General features: G+C 43.5%; 1 protein-coding gene across 4 annotated transcripts; it reads left to right on the forward strand.

Moving 5' to 3' along the window:
* The first annotated feature begins 252 nt into the window (after positions 1-252).
* Positions 253-26,069, forward strand: LOC144300988 (ATPase PAAT-like). Of its 4 annotated transcripts, XR_013367734.1 has the most exons (8): positions 253-622; positions 1,699-1,902; positions 2,793-2,862; positions 6,940-7,146; positions 11,742-12,193; positions 21,224-21,456; positions 24,638-24,758; positions 25,744-26,069. XR_013367734.1 is itself a non-coding variant. In XM_077877324.1 (6 exons), exons 1-6 carry the CDS (start codon positions 459-461, stop codon positions 14,695-14,697), a joined length of 1,116 nt encoding a protein of 371 aa, XP_077733450.1. In that variant the 5' UTR covers positions 254-458; the 3' UTR covers positions 14,698-16,988. The 4 variants fall into 4 exon arrangements, 2 of the variants coding, with proteins under 2 accessions (XP_077733450.1, XP_077733449.1); XM_077877324.1 differs by lacking the exons at positions 21,224-21,456; positions 24,638-24,758; positions 25,744-26,069 and adding an exon at positions 14,679-16,988 and having other exon boundaries at positions 254-622; XM_077877323.1 differs by lacking the exons at positions 21,224-21,456; positions 24,638-24,758; positions 25,744-26,069 and adding an exon at positions 17,637-18,784 and having other exon boundaries at positions 260-622.
* The last annotated feature ends 1,801 nt before the right edge of the window (positions 26,070-27,870 follow it).

Here is a 27,870-nt window from a genome sequence, read left to right on the forward strand (position 1 = left end):
GCGGGGTCACTAACGCGGCCGCTGACCCGCGCCGAGCGCACCTGCGCCCCCCCCACCCCCGCCCCGGGCCGCCCCGCGCCGCCCCGCAACCGCCGCCCACGCCGCCCGCTCGCTCCGCCCGCCCACGTGCTAAAACCGCCCGCGCCCGCGCCGCGCCTGCGCACAGCTCCCTCCGGGCCCAGGGGCCGCCGCGGCGCATGCTCCGACCCGGGCTCTCCCCCGCCCGCCGGCCGCGGGGCTAGAGGCGCCGGGCCCAGGGCAGCCGGCGCGCATGCGCGTCTCCGGGACGCGTCCTTCCTCCCCCCGGGACCAGGAGCCCGGGCCTCGGGTGTGAAGCCCGCGGCGCCGGAAGTGGCCGTGCTCCTCCGCCTCGCCACGCCTCGCCTCGCCTCGGCCCTGGCGGAAACTGACGCCCTGGAAGAGAGGTTCCGGGGTTGGCCGGGGCTGGCGGCGGCGGGATGGAGAGCGGGGCCGAGGACGCGGGGCTGAGCCGCCGCCCGGTGCTGGCCTCCTCCTGGGACGCCGCCTGCGGAGCCCTGGCCCAGAGCCTCCGCCTCACCCGCGCTGACCTCGGCGCCCGGGAGCTGGACTGGGACGAGCTGCTGGCGCCGCCTGCCGCGGGGTGCGTGGGGCCGGCGGGGCCTGGGGCGGCGGCTGCGGGTGGTCGTGCCCCTGGGGGTGCGGGGAGGGCAGGTGGGGGCGGAGGGGGAAGGGGGCGGAGGGGGAGGGCAGGTGGGGGCGGAGGGGGAAGGGGGCGGAGGGGGAGGGGGCAAGGGGGAGGGCAGGTGGGGGCGGAGGGGGAGGGGGCAAGGGGGAGGGCAGGTGGGGGCGGAGGGGGAGGGGGTGGATGGGGAAGGGGGAGTGGGGAGGGCAGGTGGGGGCGGAGGGGGAGGGGGCGGAGGGGGAAGGGGGAGCGGGGAGGGCAGGTGGGGGCGGAGGGGGAGGGCAGGTGGGGGCGGAGGGGGAGGGGGCAAGGGGGAGGGCAGGTGGGGGCGGAGGGGGAGGGGGGAGGGGGAGGGCAGGTGGGGGCGGAGGGGGAGGGGGCCAAGGGGGAGGGTAGGTGGGGGCGGAGGGGGGAGCGGGGAGGGCAGGTGGGGGGGACGGGGAGGCGGCGGGCGGAGGGGGAGGGCAGGTGGGGGCGGAGGGGGAAGGGGGCAGGGGGAGGGCAGGTGGGGGCGGAGAGGGAAGGGGGCAAGGGGGAGGGCGGGTGGGGGCGGAGGGGGAGGGGGCAAGGGGGAGGGCAGGTGGGGGCGGAGGGGGAGGGGGCAAGGGGGAGGGCAGGTGGGGGCGGAGGGGGAGGGGGCAAGGGGGAGGGCAGGTGGGGGAGGGGGCAAGGGGGAGGGCAGGTGCGGGCGGAGGGAGGGGGGAGCGGGGAGGGCAGGTGGGGGGAGGGGACCAGGGGGAGGGGGAGGGCCGGTGGGGGCCGTGCGGGGGGCGGGGGTGGGGGAGGGCGGGGTCCCTCACGGGGCACATGGGAGGCACCCGGGGAGCTGGCTGCGTGGAAATGCGGGGGCCCGCGGGGGTCGCGCCCTGGAGTCCGCGGGTGCTGGCGGCGGGGGCGGGGCGGGGCAGGGCGGGGCCCCAGGGCTCAGTGGAGGAGGTGAGTGAGGACGACCCGGGCGCGGCCTCCCCCTCCCGAGAGCTCCGAGCAGTGCCCACGACTGGCCCCAGTAACGCGTCGGGCGCTCTTCTTTGCAGCCGAGAGCTGGTGGTTTTGAGGACAAGCCCGAGCAGCCCTGACGAAAAGCCCTGCTTCCTTTACCTGAGATGTGACCCTAAAGCAGGTGAAGAAATCGCTTCTGTTGGCGTTTCGAGTTCAGCGAGAAACATGGAAGTGTACGTGGGAGAGGAGTACTGTGGCACCAGCAGGGGCAAGAGTGTGTGCGGTGACCTGGGCGGCAGGTGGGTGACAGGCCACCCGCAGGTGTTGTCCCCAAGCCCTGTGACCTCCCTCAGCTTTGCTGGTACTCACCGACTCCCTGAGCTTGATGCCAGACGCCAGCGGGGAGAAGTTTCTCGCTCCTACGGGTCTTTGAGACAGTCTGGGTCAGCTTTCTCCTGGGTATAAATGTGCAGACCTGGAGCCGATGGAGGGAGGTGCCTGGGTGGAGGGTCCTACTAGTTAGTCCCACTGTACGTACTGTACAGACTATCATGCATAGTCCTTATTCCTGCTTCTTGGCTTTCTCCATGAACACAATGGTCTGTTTCCCAAAGGTAATTTGGCAGTTAGTCTGGAACGTTGAACACATTTTTCTGGAGGAAAGTCCAATACAGATGGTGCACAGCCTCAAGACTGCCACACCCGCCTATGTAACCCACAGTTCAGCCTGTTATGGTTTGATGTTTCTCTAGGTTCTTATACAAAGACTCGACTGTAATTGAATCTCAGGATTTAAGTAATGGCTTAGAAACAGTTTTAAAATTTGTATTATTTGAGTGTAGTTGACATACAACATTACATCAGTTTCAGGTACACAACATAGTGATTCAACATCTTTATAGGTTAGCCTATGTTCACCACAAGTATAACTACATCTGTTACCATACGATGCTATTACGTTATCATTGACTGTATTCTCTATACTGTACCTTTTATTCCAGCGATTTCTTCCATAACTGGAAGCCTGTGTCTCCTACTCCTCTTCATCCCTTTTGCCCATCCCTCTGGCAACCATCAGTTTTCTGCATTTTTAGCTGATTTTGCTGTTTCTTTGTTTATTCATATGAAACAATTTTTAAATGTAACTATTAATAATAATAGTAAAAGTTAAATTCTATTTTATTTTTAGGGAGCACGAAACTATTTTCTATATGAAATATTTAAAATTGGAGTCCTGTAGTCATGCTTGTAAAATAAAGGTAAGTCATCACTAGGTTTTAACTAATTTGATGGTTGCAAATATTTTTGTATGATCTGTAGTTGTTTTGGTTCTGTAATATGGTTAGTCCAACTTTGTTCCTCATTATTTTTATATAAAAATATGGTGTCATGAAAACTATAAGTCGTTTTGGCTTTATTATATCTAGAAAGAAGGGATTTAGGGAAGTTATAGAGAAGAGCATCCAAGAGTTAAAGAGATTTGGACTTATATCTTAAAAATATCATAACTAGCACCAAAAGAAAAGTTACTGAGCTGGAAGGCATAGGCCCAGGATATTCCTCCTGTTTTGTTGCCTAGTTGGGTGGACCTTGGGCAAATCTGTTTCTTTTGAACTACTTCATGGATAAATTACAGGACTCCTCCCCACCCCAAAAAAATTATTGTTATATACATGAATGTTCATCCATCATTCCTAATAGCCAAAAGGTTACAAAGAAAACAACTGTCCGTCACTGAATATGTCAACAAAATATGGTATGCCCACACAATAGAAAATGGTTCAGCATAAAAAGCATATAGAAACACAAATGAATCTTGAAATACACTGTGCAAAAGAAGTTGGGATCACATATTGTATGATTCTGTGTGTGTATGCATATGTAAAGTCCAGAATAGGCAAATCCATAGAGACTGGAAGCAGATTAGTTATTGTCTAGGGCTAAGAGGGTTGGTGGGATGTGGAGTGACTGCCAGTGGGTATAGGGTTACTTTTTGGGATATAAAATTACAATGGCTAGCACCAAAACCATAAGATAGCTAGGAATAAGCCTAACCAAAGAGGTAAAAGAGATCTATATTCTGAAAACTATAGAAAACTTAAGGAAATTTAAAAGCACACACAGAAATTGAAAAACAATCCATGCTCATGGACTAGAACAAACATTGTTAAAATGTCTATAGTACCCGAGGAGTCTATATATTTAGTGCAATCCCTGTCAAAATACCAGGAGCATTTTTCACAGAGCTAGAACAAATAGTCCTAAAATTTGTATGGAACCACAGAAGACCCTAAGTTGTAAAAACAATCCTGAAAAAGAAAAGCAAAGCTGGAGGCAACACAATCCTGTAGTCATCAAGACAGTATGGTACTGGCACAAAAACAGACACATAGATCAGTGGAAAAGAATAGAAAACCCAGAAATTGACTCATGATTATGTGGTCAACTCATCTTCAGCAAAGCAGGAAAAACGTCCAGTGGAAAAAAGTCTGATCTTGCTGGGAAAATTGGACAGCAACATGTAGAAAAATGAATCTGGACCATTGTCTTACGCCATATACAAAAGTAAATTCAAAATGGATGAAAGACCTAAATGTGAGACAGGGAACCATCAAAGTGCTAGAGAACAGAGGCAGCGGCTATTGGTACTATTGAACTATTGGTACTTCATCAAGATAAAAAGTTTCTGCACAGTGAAGGAAACAAGACTAGAAGGCAGCCTATGGAATGGGAGAAGATACTTTCAAATAACATCTGATAAAGAATATCTAAAATTCTTAAACAACTTAAAGTCAACACCCCAAAGAATAATTCAATTAAGAAATGGGCAGAAGACATGAATAGACATTTTCCAAAGAAGACATCCATATGGCAACAATGAAAAGATGACCTATGAAAAGATGCTCAACATTACTCATCATCAGGGAAATGCAAATCAAAAACATGATGAGATATCACCAAACGTGTCAGAATGGCTAAAATTAACACAAGAAATAAGGGGTGTTGATGAGGATGAAGAGAAAGGGGAACTCCTTGCACTGTGGGTGGGAATGCAAACTGGTGCAGCCACTCTGGAAAACAGTATGGAGGTTCCTCAAAAAGTTAAAAATACAGATACCCTGTAACCCAGCAATTGCACTACGAGATATTTACCCAAAGGATACAAAAATACAGATTTGAAGGGGTACATGCACCCTGATGATTATAGCAGCATTTTCAACAATAGCCAAACTGGAAAGAGCCCAATGATCATCAGCTGGTGAACGGTTAAAGAAGATGTGGTATAAATATATATACAATGGAAGATTAATCAACCATCAAAACAAATGAAATCTTGCCATTTGTAACAACGTGGATGGAGCTAGAGTATATTACGTTAAATGAAATAAGTCTTGGCAGGAAAGACAAATTCCGTACGATTTCACTTATATGTGGAATTTAAGAAAGAAAACAGGTGAACATATGTGGAGGGTGGGGAGAAGAGAGAGGGAAAGAAACCAAGAGAGACTCTTAATGGTGAAGAACAAACAGGATTGCTGGAGGAGGTGGGTGGGGGATGGGCATTAAGTAGGGCAGTTGTTATCATGAGCACTGAGTATTTTGTGTAAGGGATGAATCACTGAATTCTATTCCTGAAACCAGTATTGCACTGTATGTTAACTAGAATTTAAGTAAAAAATCTGAAAAGAAAAAAATACAACAAAATTGCAATGGCCACACAACTCTGTGAATATATTAAAATCCACTGAATTATATACTTTAAATCATTTTTTTGGCATGTGAATTATATCTCAATAAAGCTATTTTTAAATTTTTTTAAAAGGAAATAAATCTTTGCTATCTTTTTATCTCAACATTACTTTATACAGGTTATATTGTTTAGAATAAGAAATGATAAGTAATTTCATGGCCTGCTGGTAGCAAATTTACAGAACTGTTTATTCCAAGACATGTTTTATGCAATATATATTAATAGTTTCCAGATTTACTTTAATGAAGTGTTTCATAGTATTTGAATGCCTACTGAGGCTAGATATATGATTAGGCATGTAGGAACTAGCAGTAATAAAATGACTGCCCTCATGTTGCTGACATTCTAGTGTGATGAAGTAGATAAGCTGACTCAATGAGTAAACTATGTCCCATATTCAGTGGTGGGGCAATGGGGATGAAAAAGCAGAAAGTAGGTAGTAGGGAGATTAGAAGGTAGGTATATAAATTGAATGCGGAGTTCCTTAATTGTTGAGGACCATCACCTCTTTGGTGCCACACTCAAAGAGTTCTTGCATCATGTGTTCTGACCTGTGTTGTCATATTACATATAGTTTTGTGTGTGTCTCTGAAGGTGTGTTTTTGTTAACTGTTTATGGAAGTTCTATGGGAGTGCTAAGGGGAGTCTCATTAGAGAAATCCTAGGCCCACTAAAGCTTATTCTGGGTCAGTAGTATATGAAAGCTAATAGTTAGCCATCTTTTTTTTTTTTTTTTTTGAGCACTTACTCATTAGGTACTGGGAATTTTAACACCTAATCTTCATAACAACCATGTAAAAATAATTGTTACTACTCTCCTTATTTTGTTCTTGACTCGGGTTTTTGGCCTTTCCCCGGGACACACAGGCTTTAAGTAGAGTCATCACGGACCCTGTCTGATTCTAAATCCTATTCCTTTCTACTTTGTTACCTTGTTGTCCATGTCACACAAGATATGTCTTTTGGTTCAGAAACCTGGAGGAAATAAGGCAGTATACAGTATTGGGCAAGCCACTGCTATAGAAGCCCAAGAGCTAGGTTCCAAGTTTGACGTTTCCCAATTTGGATAATCCTTTGACAAATTAGAAAATCACCCCTGACCTCATCTTTCGTATGTGTGAACCAGCTGGTTATGTTAGACCATTCTGATTTTCTCTTACAATTCTAAATTCTAAAAGTTGGCTTATTTTTAGTATTTTAGTAAATACTTGGACGTGCTTTTGTAAAGCCTTCTTTTATATTAAATAATATTATAGCTAACTGTGCTGTGTTAGGTTCTCAGATTGGTATAGCTTATTTTTATTCATTAATTTAAGTGAATGAAGCTTTATTGGAGCCCCTCCTGTATATCTGCATATTTTTCACTTTGAAATGATATTCTTTTATATAAAAAGTTCTTATGAGCCTCATAGTAAATTAGAAGTGCTGATCATTATAATTTTCAGGAAAACTTAAAATTGAAAATGTATTTAAAGTTTGTTTGTGTTCCTAAATACATTATTATTGCTAGTTGATATAGAAAAGTGACCTTAAATAGTGATTATTGTTTAATATCATTTTCTGGAACTCTTTTGTGTTATAATAGTTGCTCTCCTTTGGTGAAAATCAGTGTGTATTCATCAGTAAAGTTGTGGTACAATTGAGGCGGGTTTCAGCAAATTCTTCAACAAGCTCTCCTGCTCTAGGATCAAGGATAGACCTGCAGAGGGTCCAAACTCTCATGGAGGCCATGGGCTCAAAGTTGTCACCTGGCGCTCAGCAATTGATGAATATGGTTCGATTTCAGCAGCAGGTAGGTAGAGATGGATTCTGTCCAGGTACTGTTAAAAATTTCAAAATGACAGCTTTTTATAAGTAGGTCAAACTAATTGACCTTTGAACTTTTACATTGATTTGTTTTTTATCTTTATTTGTTTTTGTAAACTAGCATTTTGTAGAATTTCTCTTCTGCAAAATATCTTATTACAGATCTTCGCAATTTTCCATGTATTTACTCATTCATTCAGCAAATATTTATTGAGCACCTTTTTGGTAAATAAGGCAATGTTTTGAGAACTTCAGAAAATTCAAAGGTCAATTAGTTTATAGCCTATCTTTAAGTATCTTTGTAGTTTCCTTTTATCTAGGCCTTTAAGGAAGAAGGACGGACTGGGCAAGTAAATTTGGAGAGATGCAATTTGAGAGAGAGAAAATAGCATTGCGTAACCCTTTAGTGCTAGAAAGAACAGTATATACCTACGAAATGCCCAGAAGTTCACTTCCCTGGGGTAAAGAAGTAATAGGAGGAGTTTAGCTTGGGGCTGGAACACAGAGGGCTTTGAATGTTATTTTAAGAGTTCATATATGGTTGTGCCTACATTTTGAGATATTCTAACCCAGCATTATTGCATAAGAGGAATAATTAGGAGCAGTGAATCACTAGGGTGGGAGACTTCAGAGGGAGCAGCTACATGTCTCTTCCCTCATCCAGATAAGAGTTAAGGGTGGTCTAAAATTGAATATGTAATAAATAATCTGATACTGGATCATGACACATTACCTCTTTGGTGCCACACACAGAGTTGTTGCATCATGTGTTCTGACCTGTGTTGTCATATTACATATGGTTTTGTGTGTGTCTCTGAAGGTAAGTGTGTTTTTGTTAACTGTTTATGGAAGTTCTGTGGGAGTGCTATAGTGATGTGCCATCAACACTAGAAACTAACTTGATACTGGTATTGCCAGAGAGGAATAGAGTTAAAGGTGACATTGAGGTTTTGAAGATGGTGATACCAACAATATAAATGGAAACCAAGGGAGGAGACTGCTTGGGAAAAAGGGAGTTTGATTTTGGGAATATTGCATGGTAGATATGAACCAAATAGTGCTTGAAATGATGCTGCAAGCTTTTGGAAGCACTGGTCAGGGTGGGGAGTGGAGAAGCAGAAGGGAGGTTTGAGAGATGTATCCCCAGTAGAGAGGGCAGGGAAGGTAGTGAAGAGAGAGCGGGAGCAAGGAAGAAAGGTTCATGGGGGAGTCACTATGTTTGGTAAGGATATAGGAAGTGGGAAAAGGACCAGAACAGCCCAAGACAACAGTGTGACCAAGTAGCACCAGGGGGGATCTGATCTCAGAAGACCTGACTGCAGGTTGTGGTGCTGACATTAGTAGTTGTGTTATTTGGCATCGCTTCATCTTTTTGAGGTAAGTTTCCTTGTGTTTAAAATCTAAACGATAATACTGCTAGGATCATAGGATTAATGGGAAAATTTGAAAGAAATGTTGCTTTTGGGTTGCTTTTGTTCTTAAAAGTTTTGTTGAAGATTTTTCTTACTCTGTTTGAAGTTGAAATTTGCGGGCTCTGATTCGGTTTTACTTTACAATTTAGAAAAATTCAATAGAAATTCTGTATCAAAGTGCCTAGCCTATAGCATTCATTTAATGCTGCCTGAATGGAAGGATGCACCCCATTTTTCTCAAAAAAAAAAAAAAACATACCCAGTTATGCAGGATTTACATTGTTTACTTTTTTGACCTTTAAAATACAAATATCTTTTTTCCTTGTTTTTTCAAGGTGATACTTATGTAAACTTCTTATAATAAAAGTTAGACAGTCCTTTCAGATATCTGAAGAAATATTCAGAAATAATTTTTCACAAGTCTGGGGGTAAGTGTGCACATACATAAAATTATGTATATACACATACACATAGTTCTTTACATATTCATGTATAGGTGTATGGACATAATTCTGCATGAATTATGCTTCTATATATTTTTTTAAAGACTTATTTATTCATTCAGAAAGAGCGAGAGAGAGGCAGAGACACAGGCAGAGGGAGAAGCAGGCTCCATGCAGGAATCCTGACATGGGACTCGATCCCAGGTCCCCAGGATCACACCCCGGGCTGCAGGTAGCGCTAAACCGCTGCGCCACCGGGGCTGCCCTGCTTCTATATTCTTTTAAGCTTTTATGCTTTTATGGTCTTTTAAGCTACTCTGTGTTTTTTATATAACGTGACAAATTCTAAGCAATACATACATATAAATTATTTTATATATATTGCTCTGCCTACTTTTAAAAGGGTTTGGTGGACCTTGCGAAGCAACATATGACAGAGAGCACAAGAAAATTAAGAATAGACTTACCTATGAATTCCTTGATATTTAATACAAAGAGGAAAAGGAAATTACTTTCAGAGCTCTCATCTGAGAAAAATATGACTAATTTTTATAATAGTGAATTTCTAATCAAAATTTGTTATATTAGAAAAGAAAATTTCATATAGCAAATAGCTTATCTGCATTTAGATTTTTTAAATTATAATTTTTGCCAAATTAATTCTCATACACAATTTTGACATTGATTTCTTGCTGTTTATGCAGAATTTTCAATTTTCTGGGGCACTTGAGTGGTTCAGTCCGTTAAACATCCAACTTTTGATTTCAGTTCAAATCATGATCTCCAGGTTGTAAGATCGAGCCCCTATGTGGGGCTCCACGCTGAGCATGCAACCTGCTTGGGATTCTTTCTCTCTCTCTCTCTCTCTCTCTCTCTCTCTCCCTCCCCCCCTCCCCCCTTCCCCCCTCCCTCCCTCACCCCTCATTCATGCACTCTTTCTCTCTAAAGATAAAATTAAATTTAAAAAAATAATTTTTAATTTTCTGTCATTAAGGTTTTTCTGGACTATTGTAGTACTACCAAAAATAATTTAGCTCTGTCATCATGAATAAGGCTCTTTTCTACCAAAGGAGACTATTTAATTTTAAAATTTTGTATATAATTATATGTGTATTTTATATATACATATAAATTATATAGTTGTTTGCAGTCCAAGGTTTATCCAGAACTTGCATTCAATAGAAGATAACATTTCTTTATAAAGAGTATTCCTCCAAAGTACGATTCAGTAAAAGAAATTTCATGGAGACCTTTCAACTCCTACCCCACCAACTTCCCTGGCTTTCATTATTCCCCTTTTCTCCTTTATTTTTCCTTAAAGTATTTTTCCCATCTCCATCCACATGATATATTGCCTGCCTTCCTTCCTTCCTTCCTTCCTTCCTTCCTTCCTTCCTTCCTTCCATTGTTTCCTGTTCCTGTATTGGTTTCACATACTGTGATTTTCATTTGTTTTGTTCACTCACTCATTTCCTATACCGGAAACACAGAGCAGATTTCTGGTAAATGTTTGTTGACTGAATGAGTTTTGGGTTGGTTTGATCCAGGAATCATTTTTTAGAGTGTGTAGACAATGTATATATTGAGTTTCTTTAGCTAACCTTTATAATACTTTTCTCAGTCTCTTTCAGTAGGTGTTGATCAACAGTAAGGATGCAATGGCATCTTCCAATTAAAATCTTTAATAGAGTTTTGTGTTTCCAATTTAGGATATAGGTCTATAACCTAACAGTTTAGTGGACTAGAAGTAGTTTTGCTTTTTTCTTGTGGAAAAATTGAAAAGCATAGCAAGGAGCATTGCAAGAATGTGCCCCTGTATGGGAGACCATGTAGCCCCATCACAGAAGTGAGCCAGAATCTTCTCATGAAATAATAGAGTATTGCCAATTCAGTTGAGGCCATAAAACATAATCTGTTATCCTACAAATCATTAAAGCAGACATAGCCAAAAGTTGGCTCATTGTTGTTATGCAGATGTCACAAATGTACTGATGAAGCGTCAGACTTCTAGTATATAAGCTATCTGGTGTATCTTCCATGATAAGCTAGTTATAAAACATTTCCTTCGGGATCCCTGGGTGGCTCAGTGGTTTAGCACCTGCCTTTGGCCCAGGGCCTGATCCTGGGGTCCTGGGATCAAGTCCCACGTTGGGCTCCCTGCATGGAGCCTGCTTCTCCCTCTGCCTGTGTCTCTGCCTCTCTCTGTGTCTCTGTCTATCATGAATAAATAAATAAAGTCTTTAAAAAAATTTCCTTAGATTAGCTTATATATGAATCTTGATGGATGATATTTAATTCTAAGAAAATCATCAATTACTGTTACTCAGTTGATAGTACTAGATTTAATTAGCATAAATTAAGGAGGCCTTTGTAGTGGAGACATTAATGCTAATGCAGTTTTACTAAGCATGCTAACATTTAATATTTCCTTTAGGAAAAACTATAGTGAAATCATTAAAAGCCTTGACTCTGGAGTTAGGTGGCCTGGGTTCATGTCCCAGTTCTGCCACTTACTAGTTGTGTTACCTTCGCCCGGTTACCTTTAGCCCTTGTTTTACCTTAGCCTTGATCTCCTCAATTTAGGATTGGCGTAGTAATCTAATAGCTTCCTTCCTATGGATGCTTTGAGGACTGGATGAAAGAATGCATCTTGCCTGACTTATAGCAATTACCCCCAAAGTTAGCTGTCATTACTATCAATAGTAATGTGGATTTATTTACCTTAGAATTGTGTTCCCATTGGAGAGCAGCTTCAGTCGGTTTTGGGAAATCCTGGTTACAAACGCATGATGGACCTGCAGTCCTCATCTGCTTCAGGAACTTTAGACAAGTCACCCTCCACGCCTTTCCCTTTTAGAACTGGATTGACATCCGGATCCCTGGCTGAAGACTTAAAAGCTTATATTGATAAAAGTCTGCAGCCACTTGGTGGAGGAAACATGACAGACCTCAAAGATTATAACGTGGTGCCACAAAACCATTCTCTTCTTGAGAATGACCTCAGAAGTGCAGTTTCTTCTTTCCTACCGAAGAAAGCAAGTGATCACTCAACTCTACTTAACTCTGAGTTGCCGCCTTTTCTCCAGAAGTGTAGTCAAGTTAACCATCTCCGTGTGGGACATAACACCAAGTGGCAGGGAAGCATCACTAAGGCCAGTGAAGGCGTTGTTGGTGTTGGGTAAGTATTTATTTTGAGACAAACATGGTTTAAATTTCATAGAAGAATCAGTTGTAAGAAAATAGATTTGTTTCACTAAAAATTTACTGCCTGAAGCTGTTTCCACAGGTAATCTTTGAAGCTTCCACGTTTTAGCATTAACACAGTTATAGGGGATAAATATTCTACAGGGTAGAATGAATCACTTTTGAAGAAATGCCTAAAATTGAAGGTGTTGGTCACTTCTTAGGCATTTTATGGAAGGAGTACAAGCATCACATAAGGGAGTACAAAGTGGTGTGAATGGGGAGGAGCCATGGGAACCATGACAAGATCTGATCTTGTCTGTCCCAGGCTAATTTTGGAGTCATCAAGACATAATGCATAAGCCCTTATCTGCCGATCTCATAATTCCGATTTGGGGGCAGTCTTAGTTTGATTAAAGGGTGGCTGAGTATATTTAGTATGTTTCCCATCCTTTATGTAGATGTGATATGTCAAAATATTGCACTAGACTGAAATTCAGGACTCCAGTCATAGTCCTGGCTTAACTAATTTCCCTTATTATTTAAACCTTGTGACTTAGATTTTTTTCACATGTAAAATGACATTAAATGGTTGAAATTTTCTTTTTTTTGGAGATTAATTTATTTTAGAGAGCAAGAAAACACAGGCTTAGGGGGTGCGGGTGAGTTTAAATCTCAAGCCAACTCCACACTAAGCATGGCGTCCACATGGGGCTTCATCTCAGGATCCTGAGATCATGACCTGGGCTGAAATCAAGGGTCAGTTGCTTAACCAACTGAGCTATCCAGGCACCCCTGCTTGAAATTTTCTTAAAGTGTCTGATAGGGAAGCCTGGGTGGCTCAGTGGTTGAGCATCTGCCTTTGGCTCGGGTTATGATCCTGGGGTCCTGGGATTGAGTCCCACGTCAGGCTCCCTGCAGAAAGCCTGCTTCTCCCCCTGACTATGTCTCTGCTTCTCTATCTGTGTCTCTTATGAATAAATAAATAAAATCTTAAAATAAATAAATAAATAAATAAATAAATAAATAAATAAAATCTTTAAAGGAAAAAATCTCTGATATAACATTGAAATTTGAGGATTTTAATAAGTTATTGGGAAAAATGGTTTTTATTCAATAAGGATATTTATTACTTAGTAATATAATATTTTAGTAAGGATACTCAATAAGGAAAAGTAACTTTAGTCTTCAGTTGTTGACAGCTTACATCAGTGAACTAGCTGGTATGTGATACAGCAAAACAAAAAAAATTACTGAGATTAAAAACTGCTTCTGGGTCCAGCTGAGATTGAATGTCCCCATCCCTCTCAGGTCTGTCATGTAAAGTGAATAAACCTTTTTTAAATTTTAAACAGAAAGGATGGAAGAGAGTTTTATTCAAGCCCAAAGTAGGATAGCTGCCCTGGATACACAGTCCTCACAAAGAAGAGGATTGGAACGATGAGAAGGGTGATACTTAGGAAGGGTGATTCGTATTTTTTTCTCCAAGCAAGGAACATGTGTTGCCGGGTGACTTTTTTTTTTACATAAAGAGGCACAAATCATGACAAAGGACATTCCAGAAAGGTACAGATTTTATCATATGTTTTTAGTATATGTAAGGGTGTATTACATTAATCTTAGGACTAAAGTTTTTAAAATTTTTCTTATCTTCATGTTTGGAATGTTCCTTTTTGATTACTTGTTTTTTTTATTTTTATTTTTATTTTTATTTATTTTTTTTTTAATTTTTATTTATTTATGATAGTCACAGAGAGAGAGGCAGAGACACAGGCAGAGGGAGAAGCAGGCTCCATGCAATGGGAGCCTGATGTGGGATTCGATCCCGGGTCTCCAGGATCACGCCCTGGGCCAAAGGCAGGCGCCAAACCGCTGCGCCACCCAGGGATCCCTACTTGTTTTTTTAACAAAGCAGATAGACAATGTGTACTTGGGGCAGAATTGGGCCTGAGCTTTGAGATTTCACCCAGTCATTTTGACCTTGGTAAAATGTTAAAGTCAAGCCTTCCTGGAAGCCTGGGAGCAGGGCCATTGAACATTAAAGCTGAAAATTTCTTTTACCAAATCCTCCCCTTTACAAATAGAAAACCCTGGATATAATAAACATATAGTGACTGTAAAAGATAGAAGTCAGACTGCTTAGGGACTGTAAGGTACTGTCCCTTAATTCCCAGTTTTCTGAGATTCTTTCTCATCATAAATCAGTGTTGGACTTTGTCAGATATTTTTTCTACATCAGTTTATGTGATCATGAATTTTCTTCTATAGTTTGTTGATATGGTAAATTACATTAATTTTCAAAAACTGAACCAGCCTTACATACCTAGAATAAATCCTGCTTGGTCATAGAGTATAATTCTTCTTTTTTAAGCATTGCTACATTTAATTTGCTTATATTTGTCAAGTATTCTCATATCTAATTCATGAGCGATAATGATCTATATTTCCTTTTTCTTACACTGTCTTTGATTTTAGATCAGGGTAATACTAGCTTCGTGAAATGAGTTCTGTGTTTTAGAAGAGATTGATATAAAGTTGCTCTTTTTAAAACTTGTGGTAAAATTCTCCAATGAAACCAACTGGCTTGAATGTTTCTTTCTTGGGAACTTTTTAATTACATATTCAATTTCTTTTTTTTTTTTTAATCTTTATTTATTTATGATAGTCACACAGAGAGAGAGGCAGAGACATAGGCAGAGGAAGAAGCAGGCTCCATGCACCTGGAGCCCGACGTGGGATTCGATCCCGGGTCTCCAGGATTGTGCCCTGGGCCAAAGGCAGGCGCTAAACCGCTGCGCCACCCAGGGATCCCACATATTCAATTTCTAACAGTGAAGTTGTCAGTTCTCCCACTGATATGCAGGCCTAAAGTAGAGATTACTTAGAATCTTTAAAAACAAAAACACAAAGCTATAAAACTTCCCCAGTAATATGTAGGAGAACATTTGGGGACCTAAGACTAGGAAAAGACCCTTAGATGATTCCAGAAAAAGACCCTTAGATGATTCCAGAATCACAGTAATGCTAACATCAATACTAGATCCTTCAAAATATAAAACTTCTGCCTGTGAAAGACCCTGTTAAGAGGATTAAAATACAGATACAAACTGGGAGAAAGTATTCAAGTCACAAATTTAACAAATGACCTACATTTCTGTAGCTCCCAAAATTCACATTAGAAGAAAATTCAATTAGAGGATGGGCAACTGAGACGTTTTACCAAAAAAGGCAAACAGATCAAATAAGCAAATGAAGAGATGATCATCACTGACCTCATGGCTCCCAGGGAAATGAATATCAAAACCGTAAGATACTACTACATGGTTATTTGAAGGCTAAAGTAAAAACACAAAATGGTAGCAATACCAGATGCTGCTGAGGATATGGAGAAACTGGATCTCTTCTACATTGCTAGTGGGGTTTAGAATGCTCTAGCCACTGTAACAATACCTTGGCAGTTTCTTGAAAACTAAACATAACAGTTAATGTGTGATCTGGCAATCCAATTCCTGAGCCTTTGTCCCAGAAAAATGAAAACTTCTGTCCACACAAGGAACTGCCCAGTTCTTCATGCAAAGCCTTGTTTCTATGTAATAGTCCCAAACTGGAAACAACCAAAATGTCTTAAAATACATGAAGAGTTAAAACAAACTGGCATGTCCATACCACGGGATGCTAATCAACAAAAAGGAACGAACCATTGACCCACACAATAATAACTTGGATGGCTCCCAAGAACATTGTGCTGAATGACCAAAGAGAATCTTAGGTGGTCACGTACTATATGATTGCATTTGCACAACATTCCCAGCTAAAGTGGTAGAGATGGAGACCATTGGTGGTTGCCAGGTGTTAGGGGAGTGGCTGTGACAGGGTGGCAGGAGGGAGATCCTTGTAGGAAAGGAGGAGTTGTGCATCTCAGCTGCGGTGATGTTCACGTGACTGTGTGTACATGGGAGAGGGTAGCATACACACTGCCAACATCAGTTTTCTGGTTTTGTGTTCTACCAGAGTTAGGTGAGCTGGGACCATTGGGTGAGGGTACTGGGAACTCTAGCATCTTTACAACTTTCTGTGACTCTGTAGTTACTTGGAAAACAGTTTTAAAAACCCTTATATATATACTGGAATGAGGCTGTCAAACTTCTTGGTCTTTACACTGAAAAATAATTGAAGCCTCTAAAGAACCTTTATTTATGCAGACTATACAAAAGGATTCATTTGTTGAAAAATAACAACAAATACCTGTTCCCGTTATATAGGAACATAACAGTTTTTATGAAAAATTTCTAAGAAGCTTAGCGAGAATGGTATCCTGTGAAATGTATAGACTCGATAATAACTTCTGGTTGCATTCTCAGCTGTATTGCCACCCCCCCCTCCAAGCGTGTAGCATCAGTAGCTAGGAAGACACAGAAGTGGAGAGAACAAATGGGGTTAATCTCTGAAGAGAAGATTTATACCCTAAGTTTACTACTTTTGGAAAGTCTAAGAAACATAAGAATACACAACCACAACTTGTGTTAATCACCTGAGCAGTGACATTACACCTTGGGTAGCCTCTGGAAAATGTCCCTGTATGTTCTTGAGAATCCTGAGGATGAGTTCAGATAACATCTTAGTAGTAGCGTGAGCACATTTGCCACTTCATGGAAGCTGAAAAAGTCATGGACCATACTCAGTCACTGCCCTAGATTCATTTGTTGTGAACTTGAGAAGCTGTGGAGTGCTTTTTACTTTTTTTTTTCCCAGATTTTATTTATATATGTGCATATATATGTATGAATGAATGAGAGGGAGCATGAGCTGAGGGAGGGCAGAAGGAGAAGCAGACCCCTCCCCCCCCCCAGCAGAAACCCTGAGATCATGACTGAGCCAAAGTCAGACACTTACCTGACTGAACCACCCAGGTGCCCCCATTCTACTATTTTTATTTCTACTTGCCCATTCCAGTTATATTCAGTTTTAAACGTTTTCATATTAGGTTAGAAAAGAATCATCCAGTTATTAAATGAGGTGGTACAAGTGACAAAAGACAAAACTAGTAATTGTAGAGTTGTTGGGGGTGGTTCTTGGAAGACCTACATGGAGACCTTTAACAACTGGGCGAGATCAGTTCTGAATTGGAGCTCAAAATCCAAAGACCTTTAGTAAAGACTTGTTCTTTGAGGGTAGACATTCTGTCTTCATCATTACAGTCTCATTTCAGTTGTATGCTGAGATGTTGAAAGAAAGGTACAGAATGCTTTGTGCGTTCAGGTCGTGGTTGCCTGTTGCAGATGTATTTTGGCAGCTGGAAATAGGTCATGCAGGGACGGCACAGTTGCCCAGACTGATTTCCGCACTGTACGCTGGCTGCTGGTGTTAGCATAGTTGGGTTGTTTGTGTTATGAGATCAGAGATAACTGTCGTACTGGCCTTTGAAAATGTATTTTTAGAACGGAAGAGCAACCTGTGTGTTCCTACTTAGAAAAGATTCTCACTAAAAACTTGGAACTGATGGAAAAGAGACTCGTGGACTACGTCGACCAGCGACTGTGTAAACTCCAAGAGCACATGGACGCCAAGATTGCTCTGTTAATGGACCTGCTGCAGAGTCCCTACTCCCCACCCCCGGGGACCGCCCTCAGACCCTGTGACTCTGGAGAAAGACTTTCAAATGGAGAAAGATAAGTGCTCAACCTGTACGGTGCGCTACAGATATTTATTACGTATTTATTGCAAAGCCTAAACCCCCAAGGTTCAAAGCAAGTATTTCATGTCATTTGAGGATCATCCTCTCCCTTCCATCAAGTGACCTCCGTGTTCATTTGAACTCTACTTGTTACTGTAAATCCAGTACTGTGCACTAGGATTAACGGGATACGGTCACCTACTATTTTTGTTTGCAATAATGTTTACTTTTATTTTTTATTTTTATTTACTTTTATTTTTGTTTAAGTGTTTTAACTTTTTTTTACAATTTGTATTTTAATTCATGAATCTGTTTTATATATGTGTTTAAGTGCTGTTTTAATTTATACAAAGGCCCTATGTTTTAGGTGCGTGAGAAAAGTACAGTGTTTGATATATTTTTCTTTATCTAATTGATTGTTCTTAGAAACCTTAGACTATTTAGGCCTTGCTTGCAACCTTTAATTCCCAGTCACCAAATTACATTTCATATTGTTTATTTCAGATAAAAAATTAAATGTGTTTCTGCACCTTTAGTTTACATCGGGGCCATTATTTTTATGTTCTGTCACATTGAAGCTATACTGTGGGTAGGGGAGAAACATCAAACTGGCGCTTTTTTTGTTAAGATTATTACTTTAGATTTTGCGTTTGATGTAAAACAGGAGAAGTCATCTTGTTTCATTTCAGTAAACACAACTTTTTTGAGTTGATAGTGGTTCTTCTTTCCAGAGCCCTTCCCTGGTACGTTTAACATGTGAAGTGCTGAGCCTCTGCATGCAAAGATGAAGGCATATGAATCAAGGAGATTGTGCCTTGGTGGCGGATGTAATTTTCAGAAATTATGACTATTTTATGTGTCTTGAGGGCTGGTATATTTGCATCTCAAAAATAAATCCACATACTCTGGAAACTATGTGTCTTATATAAATACAAAAATTTTTTTGAAGATTTTATTATTTATTTAAGAGAGAGCAAGAGAGTGAGAGAGAGAGCATGCGCAAGCGCACATGTAGGGAAGGGGCAGAGGACAAGGGAGACACAGACTCCCCACTGAGCAGGGAGCCGGACTGGGGGGCCTTAATCCCACGACGGATCATGACGTGATCCGAAGGCAGACGCTTAACCAACTGAGCCACCCAGGCACCCCAGAAATATTTTCATCTGATATTTGTTCAAAATGAAAATGATGTTTTACACTCGTTGCATGTTTTGGTGAATATAGTTTTTTAAAGTGAGAACTAATACAGTGTTCATTTATGAATCATTCTGACCTCAGTGACAGGAGGTCTGTATATTACTTTTTTCAAGCTTTTCCTAATTTTATTCACGACCTATGTAGCCAGTAAATAGCATTTCTGCCCACAGTCGGAAAATGTGTTGCACTTAAAGCTCAACCCTTCTGTTAATAGCTGTACAGTTTCTGATAGTTGTGGTCTGTTCTTTGGTTCAGAAATTGCCTCAAAATAGTTACAACTAGAACACACAAGGTATGTTTTATAAAATGATTAGAATAATACAATATTCATGACTATAGTACTAGAAATAATTCATATGTGCTTTAATTCCTGATTTTCCATTTAATTTTTCTGTGTTAATGAAGACCTTACATTTTATATGTATTAAAAATTCAGAGGTATTGATTTTCTTAAAAACTGTTGTACATAAATGTATGTATTGCTTTATTATTTCTGAAAATACCGCCTGAATTTGCTCCGCAGAAGCAGCAGACTATAATACTTACAAACTCTTTATTATTAAGTCTTTTTTTTTCTTGTGAGTTTTCTCCACATATAATAAGCCAAGTCTGCAGAGTAATGTGTGTTCTAATTTCCCCATTTTTACCACTTTGAGCGTCCTTTTGTCTCCTTTCCCATGGAGGTTTGCTGAGGTTTCCATTCCACTTCCATCAGTGGATCGATTGTCAGTGTTTGGGGTGCAGGGCAGAGAGAGTTTATGCCCTGCTGCCCTAGGACTCTTCTTAAGGTGTGGCCGCGGAGACTGGCATTGGAGGCTCTTCCTCACTCAGCCCCAGCCCAGCTTTCCAGCCTCATCAGCCACCTCCACGTCACCTGCTGTGCCAGCCTGTCCTTTCTTCCCAAAGCCCCTCACATTCCTGGTTCCAGCAGAACAGGAATGTTCTCCTCCTCTGGTTCCCACCTCTCCCTACCCTACACTAGCATTCCAGCTCAGCACAGATGCAGCCTTCAGGAAGCCACCCTGGGTTCCTCCCTCCCTCCCTCCCTCCCCCCGGGAAGGAAGCAAGCAACTGGATGAGTGAAACAGGCTACACAGAAGGCTCTTTTCGGGGCACGGAAAACAGTCTAGGTTGGCTAATGCATAGGATGCAGCTGAGGCCTGGGGAGGGAATGCAGAGGGAAGGCCTGAAAAGGTGGCCTGGCTTTGGCTTTGGAAAACCCTGAATGCTCCACTCTGGAGATTTGTCAACACCAAGGAATCAGTGGTTTAAGAGGAGTGACGTGGTCATCTCTGGGCCTCAGAAAGCCAAGCAGAGTGGAACTTTGCTCACGAACCCACTTGCAGAATTTCTTGGCGTTCTGCTTTGCGCTGCAGCAGAATCTGGGTGCTGTGAATGCAGAACCCCCTTAACATGTGATTGCCTGACAAGTTAGGTCAGCATTTCTCATCGTTTGCTCTTCGATCTTTGTCAGAATCACTTGGGGAACTTGTCAAACATGAAGGTTTCTCGAGCCCCAACGCACATCTTCTGAATCAGACCAGAGGGAGAAATGGTCCCTGAACGGGCATTTCAAAGGATCTCAGGGTTATTATAAAACAGGCCAAGCCGGGAGAGTCTGCGTTGGTCCATAACACAGCACACTCCCCAACACGTAGCCATCCGATCAGCCCCATGATCCCTCATCTGGGAGCTGGTCAGAAGGCAAATTCACGGGCTCCATCCCAGAACCAGTGAAGCAGAGTCTCGGGGGGTGGGCAGGAATCTGCTTTTACGGCTCTCCAGGTGATTCTCATACACACAAGTTAGAGAACCACTGCTTTAATGAATGGATGTCTCTGAAGAAATAGACCCACAATTTCAAACACCCAAGACAGGTATCTGTATAACCTTGTATCTGTAGGAGATGCTCCTGGACATTTATGTTTAAATGAAAACCAGCAGTTCCAGAATAATAGTAGAAGAGGAAGGCAACTCTGACTTCTTGAGAGTCAGAATTTCTGAACCATGAAATGACTCAAATGGAACATAGTTCTTTTTACTGCAGACTTTCCCTAGCAGAGACACCTTGGTAGAGTTTCCATCAAAAATTTTTAGTGTTTTCACTTTTTCTTTTTCTTTTTTAAGATTTTTTTTTTTTTAATTTATTCATAGACACAGAGAGGCAGAGACACAGGGAGAGGGAGAAGCAGGCTCCATGCAGGCAGCCCGATGTGGGACTTGATCCCAGGTCTCCAGGATCACACCCCAGGCTGCAGGTGGCGCCAAACCGCTGCGCCACCAGGCGCATTTCCATTGGGATCATGCCTGCAAACAGAACACGTGTGGCTGGAGATGAACCACCAGCAGAGGGGCTCACTGCTTGCATTCGTGTCTCAGTTTACAAAGTAAGTGTGATATGTCCATTTATGTGGAAACCTCTCAAAGACCCAAAAGCCACCACCGCCACAACCACCCTTGTCAAACCACACAGCACCCACTATCTTGAAACAGGCCCAGGAAGCTGAATGGCTTTGCCAATGGTTCTGACAAGTCATGGGGGGACGGTGGGCCTGGAATCCACCTCTCTTCCGTAGGCCATGTGGATTGTGGGGTGGGACCTCCCTATTTAGAATTGATCTCTGATAATTTGAAATCCAAGGCTGTTGAAAGGTGAAGCAACTCGTCTTCCATGGCCCCCTCTCTCAAGGTAAAGCAAATTTAGCCTCTTCTACATGCTTTTCTACCATTGTGACATTGTCTCTCCTAATGCACCTTGGAAGACATATTTTCAGGATGGCTTAGAGGACAATACACAAGGGTGGACAAATCTGAATTCTTCAATCACCTGCTGTGTAAATTTGGATGAGTGATTCTACCTTTTTCTTGACCTCAGCTTTCGGTAAAATGGGGGATGTCACAGCCTACCTCATGCTGTAGCATAAGGTTTATAATATTATGAACATGACATAGTAGATGTTAGATGGCAAATGGTAAATTTTTCTCTCCCTTTTCCTACTGTGTTCTCTTAAATGGGTGTTTCTTAATACCATTACTATTCTGGAGATTTTGAAGTCCCTCTTCTATATCCTACCTTAGCTGCAGGAGACTCACAATCAGTTCTGTTGAGCAGGGGTTCTCGAGTCTAATTCAGGAACGATCAGCATCACCTTGAAAGTTACTCAAAATGCAGGTTCTCGGACCCCACTTCAGACATACTGAATCAGAAACTCTGAGGCCTTGTGTTTCCTGAAGTCCACCTGCTGACTCGAGTGCCCACTCATTTTGAGAACCATTGGTTTATGTCTAAAAGCACACTTTGCAGCCAGCTTACATGAGTTCCTTCCCCCAAACCCCTGCTGACATACCACAAAGCTGCTCTACACCTGGCAGGGGGAAAATGTAGGCTTTTTACTAGGGTTTTAAACCTCTATGAAATTGGATCCTTGCTTATTTTTCCGACTGGTGTCTTGCTGCCACTCCCCTTCACGCATCTCACTCTAGCCCCAACGACCCCTTTCTTGTTCCTTGAGCACCCCAAACCCATTGCAGCTCAGAGTTCTGTCATTAATATTTGCTTTGCCTCGAATGTACCTCTGATCTCCGATCTCCCTTTTCTCCATGCCTCTGCTGGAGCCCTCAGAAAGGCCTTTCTTGACTATGCTCCCTAAATTCGTCCTCCTCATCCCTATCATTTGGTCAACTATTTTCACTTTTCCTGTTAACCATTCTTTAAGGGGTAGATACATTTAGAATGAATTCTATTCCTTCATCCGAAAATGTCTCTTTCCCCGTCCCTTCCTGAGGGATAATTTTGCTGGATATAGAATTTAGGGTTCTTTTCATTCAGCGCTTGAGAGGTATCATGTGCTACTTCTGTCTGGCTGCTGCGGTCACAGATGAGAAGTCTATTGTTTGGAACTGGTGTCCCCCTGTAGGTAGGGTGTTATGTCTCTCTGGCTGCTTTCGTTTGTTTGTCTTTAGTTTTGAAAAATCTCATTATAATGTGTCTTGTCATGGATTTTCTTGGGTTTATCCTGTTTGGAGTTTTCTCTGCTTCTTGAATCTGTGTGGTTTTCTTTTTAAGATTTTATTTATTCATTAGAGAGAGAGAGAGAGAGAGAGAGAGAGGCAGAGACACAGGCAGAGGGAGAAGCAGGGTCCGTGCAGGGAGCCCGACATGGGACTCGATCCCGGGTCTCCAGGATCAGGCCCTGGGCTGAAGGCGGTGCTAAACCGCTGAGCCACCAGGGCTGCCCTCATTTTTGTAACCCTTATATCTCCTGATTAGGTATGAAAATCTTCCAATGAGCATGTACTTGAATTCTAGTAAATGGCATTGCATTATTTTGTTGCATAGCTAAAGCATAAAGCCTAATCAGCCTTCTAAACTGAGCTTTTAAGTGTAAGGGGATTTTTAGTCTCCCCATATTTTCCTTTTTTTTTTTTTTCATTAAAATCTTATATCAGCTTTTGAGGAGCAGTCAAATCCTGAGAATCAATGTAAGGGAAATAAGACCTGAAAAGGAAAAGACTTAGAATTAAATGGTTCAAAATAGTCTCTCTTTCCTGAGGGCTAAAGTACACTGGTACATGGGACAGAATTCAGAACTCTGCGGAAGAGCTGCTGTCCTGAGAGCTGATGTCACATCGCTGTGGCATAGAACATGGGGCTGGGCAGTGGCTGTGCTTCAAAAGCAAGTTCTTCAACCTTGGATCTTAATTCCTTCTGACAAGGGTGATTCTATCCTTCTTTCTCAAATTACGGCTTCCATAAAATACCCTGTTCCCTAAATTTTTTTTAATTGTTTTTAATACTTGGCCTTCATCCAGATCTGGACGGTTTACCTCTAGTAAGTATGCCTCGCAGTTACATTGTTAATGCTGCTTTCCTGGCTCACTGTTCCCTAATTTCAGAGCGTCAGATTAAACACTTTGCTGTTTTCAGGCCAATTTTCGTGGGAGAATTTCGGAGGAAAAGTGTCCAAAAGGCCTGTCATCTCCTGGAGAGACAGAATGAGGGACAGGGGCTCCTAAGATGTCCTATAACCATAATATGGCAGGACAGTTGTCCGTGGGAGAATTAGAAACTTTGTTCCCTTAAAACTCACCACTTCCAAGGTGCGTTTGCATATTCTCAGCATTGTACAGCAGGACACTTTGAAAAAAGACATTTCCTTTGTCATTCCCAGGAACCATTTTAAACTTGACGAACAGCAAGGGGTCACTGTTGACTCTATCAGTGCATGTATTTCATGAGGCCCAGAGGTTTGGGACTAAAACCACCTGCACAAGGGTGGGCCTGTGTGGTAGTTGTAGCTGCTCATTGCTGCCTGTGAAAAGGAAAAACATTCTTCCCAATTTCTCTCCTGATTTCCTTCCCGCCGGAGTTTACATTTCAGTTGCTTTTCATCCACATATAAACCCTATCCCCCTGTGGGCCAGCCTGGGCTCCCTGGGAACATTCATGCATGGTTTACACGTATGACACCTGGGGTTTGGGGCTCATGGGTCCCCCGCTGAAGGAAGCTGGGGCCTGGGAGGGGGAGGGAAGCCACGTTCACTGCCTCCCTGCACTTCTCTGCACAGGTGCCTATGACATGCTTGACCTCAAGATCCTGATTGCCATTGGTGGCAGCTTATTGATTGTCACGATTGTGCTGATGGCTGTTGTCCTCTGTCTTTACTACAAACTATTCCGCACATTAAAGTGAGTGATGTGGGTAAGAGTGAAAAGCACCCCCTCAAATAGGATACCCGGGGCTCCCTGCCTGAGCAGGGTCATCCCTTGCCCTGTGCCCACAACCAGGGGGGAAGTCAGGAGCAGCAGATAGGTCTGAAAACACGAAGACAGGTGAGTGTGGAATCTTGAGTTTTCCCCCTTCTGGCTTAGGGCTGTGAGCTCATAAGTAGAATGTTCTCAGCAGAGACGGGGGGCTGCTGCTGTGATGCTTTGCCCCACTACCCTCCCCGAGTGGACCCTCAGCGGCTTACTCCTCACACTGGCTGGGCCCTCCCTCTGTCCCAGGCCCTGCAGACTGTGCAGGAGGCTGTGGGTGAGTCTGTGCCTGGGATTCACTCAGAGGACAGGCTGGATTGACCTCCTCTTAGCAGAGTTGGGGGAGCGGTCAGGGGGTTCTCTCATTCACGTGCATGGCCCTGGGGACAGTGAGGTGGGCCTGGAGGACTGCGGGGAAGCTGAGCTGGGTGAAGGTCCCGGGGACACCTGACAGGGGAGTGCAGCCCAGACAAAAGATCATTAACTTTGGGGGAGAGGAACCCTGGAGCCTGGGAGAGAGATGGGTCGTGAAGCCGTGCTGTTCCCGTCCTAGGGAAGTGAAGCCTGTGAGCTGGAAGGTAAATCCCAGAACATGGGGGGTGGGGGTGGGGGTGGGGGTGGCCAAGTGTGGCCCCTTCCCCATCCTGCTCTGCACTTGATGGGCCTGCAGGGATCGGCTGGGTGATCCACACCTGCACTTGCTCTCTCTTGTTGGCTGTAACCTGATTTTCCATTTCTAGCAGTGGGACAGGAAGGGATTGGATGGGAGCTTGGGACAGGGGCCGAGAGCTCTAGTTTCGGACTCCTGTCATGTATTTGATTGGTCTAGCCCCAAACCTCCCAGATACCCCTGATAATTATGACAAATGGATGGAGAAGAAAAATTCTAATTCCATGCTCTGTGTGTTTTCTTAAGGGCTTCCAAGGCGTCTGTTCCTCAGACCACCAGCAGTAATAATCAAATCACAAAGACCCAGGCCACAGTCTCCACTGAGTCCTATCCCAGCCTCAAGTGCTATGACCAGTGTAAAGCGTGTATCAACTACAATCCCCCGCCACCGTGCTACTATGATATAAATGAGGGACTCTGACTTGGGTGGACACAAATATCTTCATGTGCAGTATTTCTTTTCCAGTAGAATTTATTATTGAAGTCAGGGTCAAGTAGTGTTTACATCATATTATGTGCTATTTAACATTATATTTATGTACTTCTGAATAAATGTGCAATACTGAAAACAATCCTCTCTGCCTCTGGTATTTTTGGTGGCGGTTATGTACTTAAACTTTTGTACTACCCACTTGGGATCTTGGGGCAACTAGCTTGTAATACTGCGGAGGAGGAGAGTCAGAGCGAAAAGAAAAAGGCATGTAAACAATTTAACAGGAAGGGATACTGTGCTAGATGCTTGGGATGGAAAAACCAAAGCTTCTGAAAACTAAGTTTAGAGTAAGCTTCACAGCAGCCTAGGCAGAGAGGGAAATAGCATTTCCAAACGGGACATACTTTGTGCCGATGCTAAATTCTGCTTGGATTTTATGACATGGAGCCCTCTCTTTGAGACTCCGAAGACAGGGACATCTTCCTTTGGGTTTTACAAAGATTCAGAACCGGTTTTCAAACCCCGGCAGGTACTAACATCTGAGGGCTCACTGTCCAGACGCTTATTTCTTGCAGACCCTTGGGCACTAAGTTGGCTCTGCGGTTGGATGGCTCCGTGGGGAGATTCCCTCCCGTGCTCAAAACTGGACTCTTCTCATGGCAGGTGCCAGGGACACCACGAGGTTCTCGTTGGTGCAGGAGTCTGAGGGTAACATGAGACTCCTGCAGGCAGAGCAGGAGCTGTGGGAGAGGACAGGGATGGACCTTGGGTCAGATGCGGGGAGCTCACAGGCTTACGCCCGGTAGCCTGGGATCCAGGCTGCTTTCTGCCAGCAGTGATGCCAGTGGTGCAATCCACAAGTATTGGGGTATTTGCAGCCACCTGCCCCAGGGGTCAGCTGCAGGGGATGACACCTGGCAAAATAGGTGATGTGGATCAAAGTCCTGGTGGGTGTGAATTACTAAGACTTTGCCACAGGGAAGACCAAGCTCCTGTAACTGGGATCACATCACAAAGTTCAACTCCCGGATTCTGAACACGGGCCCCTCCCCATTCCTGTTACACCTCGACTTCATCACCCCCAGCACTCCTAGCCATCGTGCAGTGTGGATTGCCAGTAAGGTACTGTTTAGGACATAAAATGCAACACAGAAAACCCTTCCTCTCTGTAAGTTGCCCACAGCTGAATTTCTTGGCAGATGCTGCAGCTCAGAGCCAGAGCATTCTAGGTCACAGAATCAGAGGGACAGGGATGGGAAACGAGAACACTTCTGAAGACTCAGAAAGGTCAGGTGGTGGAGAGGACTGGACTTGGGTGGCAGGGAAGGTGTGGAAGGTCACCGAGCCAGGCCGTGGGTCCTGATCGGCCCTGACTTGCAGTGGAGCATGGACGTCACTTCTGCTCTCTGGGCTTAGTTTCCGCTTCTGTCAAAAAGCAGCTCAAGCCACTCTATCTCCATTGGAACTCAAAAGATACTTCCTGAACACACTGGATGGTAGTGAGCTCAAGAGCTGAATGTGGGTGATTAAATAAGCAATGTTAAGTACTCTTAATAGTAATCAATAGAGTGGCTCCTGGCTGGCTCAGTTCGTTGGACGGCTGCCTTTGGCTCAGGTCATGATCTTAGGGTCCTGGGTTGAGCCCTGCATCAGGCTCCCTGCTCAGGGGGGAGCCTGTTTCTCCTTCTCCATCTGTCCATCCCCCTGCTTTTGTGTGCTCTATCTCTCAAACAAAATCTTTTAAAAAAAATAGTAATTGAGCACAGCCCGGGTGGCTCAGTGTTTTAGTGCCTGCCTTCAGCCCAGGGCCTGATCCTGGAGACCCGGGATCGAGTCCCACATCGGGCTCCCTGCATGGAGCCTGCTTCTCCCTCTGCCTGTGTCTCTGCCTCTCTCTCTCTCTGTCTCTCATGAATAAATAAAATCTTAAAAGAAATAGT

Source organism: Canis aureus, chromosome 29 (genome assembly GCF_053574225.1).
Source record: "Canis aureus isolate CA01 chromosome 29, VMU_Caureus_v.1.0, whole genome shotgun sequence".
Lineage (NCBI taxonomy): Eukaryota > Metazoa > Chordata > Mammalia > Carnivora > Canidae > Canis > Canis aureus.

Bases quoted from the DNA above. Each gene is read 5' to 3' on its own strand.
- LOC144300988 (XM_077877323.1), top strand. From the start codon at position 459: ATGGAGAGCGGGGCCGAGGACGCGGGGCTGAGCCGCCGCCCGGTGCTG. The intron at 623-1,698 runs GTGCGTGGGGCC...TCTTCTTTGCAG, and splicing joins CTGGCGCCGCCTGCCGCGGG to CCGAGAGCTGGTGGTTTTGA. The intron at 2,863-6,939 runs GTAAGTCATCAC...GTGTTATAATAG, and splicing joins GTCATGCTTGTAAAATAAAG to TTGCTCTCCTTTGGTGAAAA.